Source organism: Medicago sativa, chromosome 7, assembly GCF_051527215.1.
Source record: "Medicago sativa cultivar Bolivia chromosome 7, Bolivia_mono, whole genome shotgun sequence".
In the NCBI taxonomy this organism is placed as follows: domain Eukaryota; kingdom Viridiplantae; phylum Streptophyta; class Magnoliopsida; order Fabales; family Fabaceae; genus Medicago; species Medicago sativa.
The window spans coordinates 28,709,060-28,719,291 of NC_140755.1; the positions used below are offsets into that span (position 1 = coordinate 28,709,060).

Genomic DNA, 10,232 nt, shown 5'->3' on the forward strand with positions numbered 1-10,232 from the left:
TTGTTTGTCAAAATACAAATGGACCAATCATATTTAATTTATTTTAGAAAAACATGTTATATAGTCCGTATATTAAAAAAGAAAAGTAGATTCTCCCCTCTCTTACCCTACTAAACCTTCCATCCAAATATACCAAGTTAGCTGCTGCTGGGGTTAATATTGTATTTTTCAGGTATGAATGAGCAATTTTGAATATAAGTATAGCAAAATCCATACAAATGGACTTGATTTGGCTGAAGTTCAAACTGACCCGGAAAGAAACGGGTACCCCATATCCATAAATCCATACTTAACAAAATCAGAATTGAAACAAACCAGAAACTCTTCTTCTCTTTGTCAGAAATCAGAATCCACTTAGCGAAGGTTGTGGAAAATGAGAATCCGGATTCAGAGTTTCCGACACGATTCACCTTTCTAAGCTATCGGCAACTTCTTGTTAAACAGGTTCTGATTTTCACTTGATAGTTGATAGTACTAGATTTAGAGAAAGGGGTGAGTGTGTCACTCACTGTGTTCATACTGCGTGGCAATTCAATTTCACATTATTGCACTCACCACAAACCCTAACTCAAAACTCTAATTTCACATACATCCACAATGAAAAGGAAAAGGAAGAGAAGTTCTTCTACCAAATCATCACAACAAATGGTTTCTTCAGATTTACCTGATGAATGTTGGGAATTGATCTTCAGATTCATCCTCAACGACGAAAACCGTTTAGATTCTCACTCATTCTATATACTGAATTCACTATCACTCGTCTCCAAACAGTTCCTCTCAATCACCAACCGTCTTCGATTATCACTCTCTATCTACTATACTGGCATGCGTTTCCCATTCAAAGCCATCAAAAGATTCACCAACATAAACACCCTCACATTGAAATCCATCACTGACCTGGACGAGGTTCTCTGTAGAATCTCTCGTTTCCCATTGAAGAAACTCACATCACTCAATATTTCCAACCAACGCACCATTCCCGCAAATGGGTTCCGAGTTTTCTCTCAAAACATTCCTACTTTGACCTCTCTCACTTGTTCCGACATTGCGGATTTCAGTACAACTGACCTGTTCCTCATCGCGGAATGTTTTCCTTTGCTTGAAGAGCTCAACCTCTCAGATTGCAAAAGTAAAAATTACAGTAACTATTGCGATGGGGTAGAGGCTCTTTCACTTGCACTTTTCAAACTCCGTAAGGTTAATCTTTGTAAATTTCCGATGAGTGACAAGTCACTTTTTCACTTGTTCAACAATTGTAAGCTTCTTGAAGAGGTTATCTTGTTTTGGTGTAATCATATAACTATTGTTGGAATTGCTTCTGCTATACGTGAGAGACCAACATTGAAGTCATTATCGTTCAACAATACTCTTGAACTGTTTGATATTTCACATTTTAACGTTACTTCAGATTTTGTTGACTCGCTGGTGAGTTTGAAGGGTTTGACTTCTCTTCGTTTAACGTCTGTGAGAATCTCTGATGAAATGCTCTACTAACGATGGATGTGGAAAATCAGAATCTGGATTCAGAGTTTCCGTTTTGGAAACCCGATTCACGTAACCTCGAACGAGAACTTCTTCTCAAACAGGTTATTATTTTTATCTTTTTGTTTCATTCAAATTGTTTCGTGTTTTGTGCCATTCTTTTCCTTTTTTTTTTTTTTTTGAAATGTGAATTATTACGTATTCTTTTTATTTTATAAGGTTGCTTTGGCATTAGTTTATTTGCTTTATATTGTTAATAGTTTTTGATCTACCATTGTTGATTAAAGCATGAATGATACTATATGATTTTCAAATACCGGGCTTAAATGAACGTGGTTTTAAAATGTTGTCATGTTCAGGGTTTTAAGTAATAGTCTGCGACATAATCGCGATCGAGGCTGTATTGGCTGTGTTCACGGATCTTTTTAAAAACTCATTACTTAGATATATCTATACTATATATAAAGAAAACTACCCCTTTCAGCACACTTTTGAGTTGGAATTTTCTTTCCAAAAATACCCTTAATTTTAAATACAAATAACCAATTATAAAATAACATGTGGATTAATAATCAATGTCACTAATCGTCACCGTTAACTTTCTTTTACCACCGTTAACAACAGATCAAACTCACAAAAAGTTTAAAAATTATATTTGCATTTTTTATGTCTCTTCTCATGAATTCAAATCGATCCAGAATTCATCATAGTACCCTCTGATCACATCTCATCACCTCTAAAAAATTAGAAAGTTCCAAGACTCACGAACTTGATTAATACTCCTGAAGCACCATTGAATGGAATATCTTTAAGGTACACTTCATGAATTGAATATCTTTCTGTTTTATCCTTCGAGCAATTTACTTTCCGCCAACATTATAATTCAAGCTTTGTTTTTACTTTTTTTTGTTACAAGAATGAATGAATCAGAATTTGAGAAAATCAAAGATGAACAATAATCACTTATGAAAAAAAATAATCCAAAGTTTATGTTTTTTCCTGCTTCATTTCTCACGAGTCTATGAGTTTTTTTAATTTTTTTTAAACAAAAATAATAGCCGATGAGGATTGGACTATAAATCCAAAAATAAATTAGTAACAAACGTGAGCAAAAAATAATGTTAAAGATTAGACTTTAAATCCTCTAATAAAAGATTAGTAACAAACTAAGCAAAAAATAATGTTAAAAATTGGACTTTAAATCCTTTGATAAAAATATTAGTAACAAACGTGAGCAAAATATTATAATTCAAAATCTTTTACAAAAAGATTTGTTAGCACTATATTAAATGAACTATAAATCCTCTAAAAAAAGATTAGCAACAAACGTGAGCAAAAAATATTGTTAAAGATTGGACTTTAAATCCTCTAAAAAAAAGATTAGTAACAAACATGAGCAAAAAATAATGTTAAAGATTAGACTTTAAATCCTCTAATAAAAGATTAGTAACAAACTAAGCAAAAAATAATGTTAAAAATTGGACTTTAAATCCTTTGATAAAAATATTAGTAACAAACGTGAGCAAAATATTATGATTCAAAATCTTTTACAAAAAGATTTGTTAGCACTATATTAAATGGACTATAAATCCTCTAAAAAAAGATTAGTAACAAACGTGAGCAAAAAATATTGTTAAAGATTGGACTTTAAATCCTCTAAAAAAATATTAGTAACAAACATGAGCAAAAAATAATGTTAAATATTAGACTTTAAATCCTCTAATAAAAGATTAGTAACAAACGTGAGCAAAAAAAAAAGATTAGTAACAAACATGATCAGAAAAAAATAATGTTGAAAATTGGACTTTAAATCCTCTGATAAAAATATTAGTAATAAACGTGAGCAAAATATTATGATTCAAAATCTTTTAGAAAAAGATTTGTTAGCACTATATTAAAAATATTAATAAGTAGGGTTCTCAGTTCATAGTTCGTTCCCGCATTGTTTAGTTTTTCTCAACCTCTCTCCGCCCTCTGCATCAGAATTCAGAATTAACCTGTAAGTTTTTTTTTTCTTTCATGTTACAACTAATCAAAGTTGATTAATTTTATTGATTATTTGACTTTGCTGATTTATAAGTGATTATGATTCAAATTATTTATGATTAATTTTAAGAATTATTTGACTTTGCTGGTTTATAATTGCTTATACAAACTATGATAGTGTGTTTTTTTTTTTTTTATCTATAAGCACACCTTTGGGTTGGACTTTTCTTTCCAAAAATATCCTTAATTTTAAATACAAATAGCCAAATATAAAATAATACGTGGATTAGTAATCCATGTCACTAATCGTCACCGTTAACCCTCTTTTGCCTCTGTTAACCAAAGATCAAACTCACAAAAAAACTAGCACAAAACAACAACTCATGTTACTTTTTTATCAGCCGCTTTTATGTTGTACATCTGTGTTGTTCTCCTCAATACAATCGACAAAGATTGTCAAGTATTTTCATATCTGTTCCACAAATAACAGTATCCATATTATTTTATTGATATAAATTACACATCCTTAGTCTTTGATCAATTGTAACAAACGTGAGTAAAAAATAATGGAAAAGATTGGACTTTAAATCCTCTAAAAAAAAATATTAGTAACAAACATGAGCAAAAAGTAATGTTAAATATTGGAATTTAAATCCTCTAAAAAAAATTAGTAACAAATGTGAGCAAAAAATATTGTTAAAGATTGGACTTTAAATCCTCTAAAAAAAGATTAGTAATTGACGTGAGCAAAAAATATTGTTGAAGATTGGACTGTAAATTCTCTAAAAAAAAGATTAGTAACAAACGTGAGCAAAAAATAATGTTAAAGATTGGACTTTAAATCCTCTAAAAAAAGATTAGTAACAAACGTGAGAAAAAAATAATGTTAAAGATTGAACTTTAAATACTCTAAAAAAAATATTAATAACAAACGTGAGCAAAAACTAATGTTAAAGATTGAACTTTAAATCCTCTGGAAAAAAATATTAGTAACAAACGTGAGCAAAATATTATGTTAAAGATTGAACTTTAAATCCTCTAAAAAAATATTAGTAACAAATGTGAGTAAAAATTAATGTTAAAGGGCAGACCATTCCCAATATTGGAATCTATCTTCCACGACATGTTTTCAGTCATGGTCAATTATATGTAGCTTTATCGAGAGGAGTTTCTCAAAATTCAACAAAAGTTCTCATTAATGAAGGGAAAATAGAAGGAGAAGATGTAGACTTTACGAAAAATGTAGTTTTTAAAGATGTCATTTATACATTTATGTTATGATGTTACTAATTACTATTAGAATAAACAATAAAAGATCATTATTTTTTCTTTATTTTATATGCAGACAAACTAAAATATGTTGAGTTCATAAATAATTGTGATATAACTTGACAATATTTTGTATATAAATCAATATATCAATAATTTCTATTAATATTTAAAAATTTAAAAAATTTAATCAAAAATATACAAACAAACATAATAAAATAATCACATGCGTTAGCACAGTAGAAAGAGCGGACAGACGGGCACGATAGTGCCCGTCTTTCCGCTAGTGATACATAGTATTCAATAGGCATTAGAATAAGGAACCATGTGATTTGGGTCAAATGGTTAATGAGCTTCGGTTAAAGTCTATCATTCTGTGATAGAGAAATAGTTGAATATTTTATTTAAAATATCTTTCAAACTTTTTAATTCAACTATCATTATCTATTCTCTATCAAGTGGGAGAATCCTTGCTATGTATTGTGTAACGTGGTGGATATACCCTATCGGTATGACATTGCTTAACATAATCATCCTTTTATGGGTAAGAAAAATGCCTTATTAGTTTAACTATCATTCTTCAACAAGCAAGGAAAATTCTACATGTCAATTAACTATATCTCATAAACAAATATATTTATTTGTTTTATAACTCTATATAAAATTATTGTAGAGACTTATATTGAGGATATTAATTATATTCTTTTCTCATAAATTACTACTCACTTCCATATCCTATTATATTATTGTAAACTTATTTTGTAAAAGCAATATGTCAAAATCCCAAAATTTTTAACAACTCCATTGAGAAAAATTTATTTAAACTATTATTCTAAATAATTATAAATGGTACATTTGGGATATTTAATTTTACTATATTTTGACATATTTTATATTATTGCTATTCCTTAATACTTATGGAAGCTTATGACTATTTTCTCTTATATCCTCAGCAATAATAAAATATAAGTCTTGTGTACTTCCGCTGCGAGTAACCTAATTTTTCCTCAAATGTGTGTAAATATAATTGTAGCATTTGAATTTTGAGTGAGTTACTAAAATTGTGAATAGAGTCTCACATTCTATTTTATAGTACTAGAGACTTATCTCACTCACATGATGATAAACCTTTTATATATAATCATCATACTCAGTTGTATAAAGGTTACTATATTTATGAAAGGGTTAATTATGTTTTTAGTCCCTATAAAATAGCGACCTTGTAAGTTTAGTCCTTACTTAATTTTAATAGCATTTTTAGTCCCTAATTTTGTTTTTCTGCACCGAGTATTAGTCCCTACTCAATTCAAATTTGTTTAATTTATGCTTAAACTCTTGAATTTTTGAACAATTTTTTGCAGACATGTTTAGAACATTACTAAAAGTTCCTCCGCAAAAAATTATCGCAAAATTTGATTTCTACATCCAGATTTTATTACTTTTTATCTTTAACTTTTGTCGTTTTAAAAAATTCATATTTAATTCATTTCATGTCAGAAAATTCTAAATTTTAGTAAACGAACCTTTCATAGTGTTCTAATCTTGTCTTAAAAAAATCGTTCAAAAATTTAAGAGTTTAATGATAATTAATCAAACTTTGTTTTAGCAGGGACTAAAATTATAAGTAATTTTTTTTTATAGGGACTAAAAATGCTATTAAAGTTAAGTAAGGACTAAATTTACAAGGTCGCTATTTTATAGGGACTAGAAACATAATTAACCCTTTATGAAATTCTTTGAAATTTTATTTGTGAAAAGGAGATTTTGAGTGATAAAATTCTTAAATGAAAATTTACATTGTCCTTAATTCTAAAAGCAGAATATGTGGTTAACTACGAAACTCAATTCTTGATAATATCTGTCATTAATAGATTATGTATTCATTGAGTTTTATACTATCATTGAGTTACCACTTGTCTTAATAATTTTGCTATACTCATGTGCAAATTATGTGGTTGAGTTCATGAAACTCTATTAGTTAAAATTATATAACCACTTATGTTAATAATCTTGCATTAGTAATTAAGTATCCCACTGTTGAATATTACATTATTAAAATATTTCAATATATCAGTGATCACTAATGTTGAATCTCACCTACTCTTATTTATATATGTGGGATCAGTGGGAGTGTGTACACAACACTATATACTTTGAGCTCATATGAGAAATATCACTCTTATTTATATATATGTGAGATCAAGATAAATGTGTACACAATATTATATACATACAATTTAAAATTCTTGTCATTGCCATATACTCTTGTGCACACTATAAAATATGGAATAGCTTAAGAGACTTTAAACTTTAGTCTCATTCTATTATATTGAGAAATATATTAAAATTCTTTTAATCTCAATAAGCATCATAATTAGATGCTTAAGTCAATTTTGTTGGAATATGCACAATAACTTCTTAGCATGCAAATATGTATTGTGCTTCTCTTTTACCAACATTCCACATTTTATGAGGTCATAAATAATAAGTACAATGTATAATATCAATACTCCTATCGAGTATGATATTGTGTTCTTGTAGTACTTATAATATGAGATAATCATAAATGTTCGTTCATTATTGACATTTTAGTTGCCACATTAATCCACATCTCGTTTTTCTTTAAACTAAGTGTCTATGTTAATCCATTTTGGAGATTCTTGAATTTTCTATTTCTTTATGGATTTTCATAGTCACATTCTTTCTAAAACGTGGATTAATTGAATGTCGTAGAACATTTACCGATTTTGACTAAATGTAATTACTCTCTCTTTATAGGCTATCACTATAAGTAATTACTATTATTATACCTATGTGGATATATGACTTTTTTAGAATTGAAAACTCATTGGCAGAACCGCTAACCACATACTTATATAAATGAGTATTGTAACTCATATTGATTTGATTAAGTCTGTGATATTTTGGGTTAATGGGAGTTTGTTATAGCATTTTTTAAAATGCTTGGGCCATTCTTTAATGACATATTCTTTTTAATTCAAACGTGTCAATATAAATTTATCATTTGTTAGACAAGTGAGTCTTTGACCGATATGATTTGTTTTCCCTATCGGATTCAATTTCTGCAGTATTAAAGCTTACTTCTCTTTTGAATGATTAGTGCTTTGACCATACATATAATTTTAAAAGTTAAATTCTTTATGACAAGTGAAATTTTATATTCTTTTAGTAATTGAGTATTGTCATCCAATCGGGAGAATGTTGTATTAATTATTTAATTAATCAATTATGGATTGACAATAATCAATTATTATAAGTTAATATTATAATATAAATTATGGTCTATTGTGTTGAGCACTAATTAGTTGATGAATATGTGTGATTGGGCTATTCTTTTCTAAATGGACCGTGATGGGTTGGACCATTTAGCTAAGCCCAATGAGAGATCCCTGCCCTTAGCCGTTTAGTTATTTAAACGTCATCCCATCAGACGGTTAAACACTGTTGGAACATTCTGGTGCTAAACGGAATGAGGGTAGTCATCCCTCTCATCCTTTTGAGAGCTATTGTTATCGTTCATCCTTCTGACAGCTATCGTTCATGAATCCTAAATCATAAAGGTACACAATCTCATATTCCTTCTTTGCTGTCTTGATATGCTATATTTTGTATTTAATGATCTATGGCTAAATCCTTCAACTGTTATCAATAGTATAAGGAGGCACTGTTAGGCTTTACTCAAATCTCATCTGATATTTGATAGAAGCCATTGCGATTATTAGCCTTTGAGAACAGTCCATGATCGATTTTCATTTCTGGTTATAGTTTTCTGTTATTCTACATGCTTCTCAGTGAAAGACCTTTCTTATAGTTCTCGAAATTGTTTACTTTATATATAATCATTTGTGCGTAAAAACAAATTTTGATGGGTGTTATAGTAGTGCATATTTGGAATGACAATCACGGTGTACCGTGATTTCCTTGAAGCACCATGGTTTGATACACTTCAGTTTGTAATTGAAGAATTAACTAGTTGGGTGTTTCTTGCCTTTGTTGTAAGATATACAACTTTGCTTTTGGTTTCTTCAAATTTCGTTAGTAAAATACTCCTATATTTTTTTCTTGCTTAAATTTATAATCTTACAAATTGTAACAAGAGAAACCCTGCTTACACATTGGTTATTTCGAACAATGTTCAGAATTTCTTTTACATCGTTTGTCTTTTATTTTTTGTTTAGAGCTCATAGTTGGGTTTGTAAAAAGGTACACGAAATGCAAGGTAGTCCAATAGTTAGAGACTCAAGTAGAGGGAAACCGAAGAAAACTAAAGGTCAAATCACTGTCAAGGATTTGGAATTAAACACTATTGTTATAGATAAGCAACGATAGCGATATTTTGATTTCATGTGATTCGAGTAACTCACCTAATGAGGAAAGGCTTTGGTCGTCGCCGCTGTTTTTGTTGTTGTTTAGTCTAGTAGCATGTTACTATTTTGCATTCACATTAAATTTCTCTTTTTGAGGACAATCCCTTTAACATGATTCTTATCTGTCATATAGTTTGAATGCTTAGTGGCAGGTTGTGGTTTGAAATTCAAAATCTACAAGTGGGCAGCAGCATCTGATTGACAAGCGTAAATTCCCGACATCATTTTGTGTTTTTCAAGAAGGCTCTGCCTTCAAAAAAATACAGGATGTAGTCTCAACGCAAAAAACCTTCTCGCAGGGAAGACATATGATGGAAGTGGAGAATGCAGCCATAAATGACCTTGTTTCAGCAGTCTCTAGAATGAATACTTTCGACTCTAACTCCTTCATGTATCAGATTTAGGCATGTCATTTGTCCCTCGAGCTGTTCAGTGTGGGAAGGGATCAAACTTGGGTTTGTTTGTTGCAAAAAGATAACAGGCTTCATTCAAATCAATCTGCATTCTTGTTTGCTGAATGATAATTTTCGGATGTTGACCCATTACATGATCCCTGTGGATGTCTTCTGTCCCAAAGTTGAAGTAGTTGGTTAAGTCGAAGATTGGTAAATATAAATTCTGTTGATGATGTAATAACATGCTTTAATATTATATATCTTTTTGTGCTCTCACTTGGGCCTGTAAGTGGTGACCCCTACACATGCATTGTGCTCATGCAAATATAAATCTAGCTAATGATATGAGGATTTTGAGCTTCTATTCAGACTGATTTTGTTCTCTTAACTTGTCACCTCTTTACTGAATAGCCAGTTTGCTACTACCTCTGTAATATGTTATGAATAGACATGAGAATCCAACCAAACTCAACTCATTGATATGATGAAATTAAAGCGCCAAGAATATTTATGTCTTTGAATAACATTGAAGACGACAAAGTTTTTTTTATTCAGCAAATATTATTAGTGACAAACTAAGCCCTAAAAAGCTCGCGAATATGACACAATACACAAGTGCCCAACAAAGACGAAACACTTAACACCAATGCAATAAACACTCTATAATAAATAAAATCAAGAGAGAAAACTGCAGGCCCCCAGAAACAAATAA

General features: G+C 29.9%; 1 protein-coding gene across 1 annotated transcript; it reads left to right on the forward strand.

The window, feature by feature from the left end:
• The first annotated feature begins 252 nt into the window (after nt 1-252).
• Nucleotides 253-1,494, forward strand: LOC146905381 (uncharacterized). Its single transcript, XM_085726820.1, has one exon. The coding sequence runs from the start codon at nt 598-600 to the stop codon at nt 1,492-1,494; it is 897 nt and encodes a 298-aa protein (XP_085582946.1). The 5' UTR covers nt 253-597.
• The last annotated feature ends 8,738 nt before the right edge of the window (nt 1,495-10,232 follow it).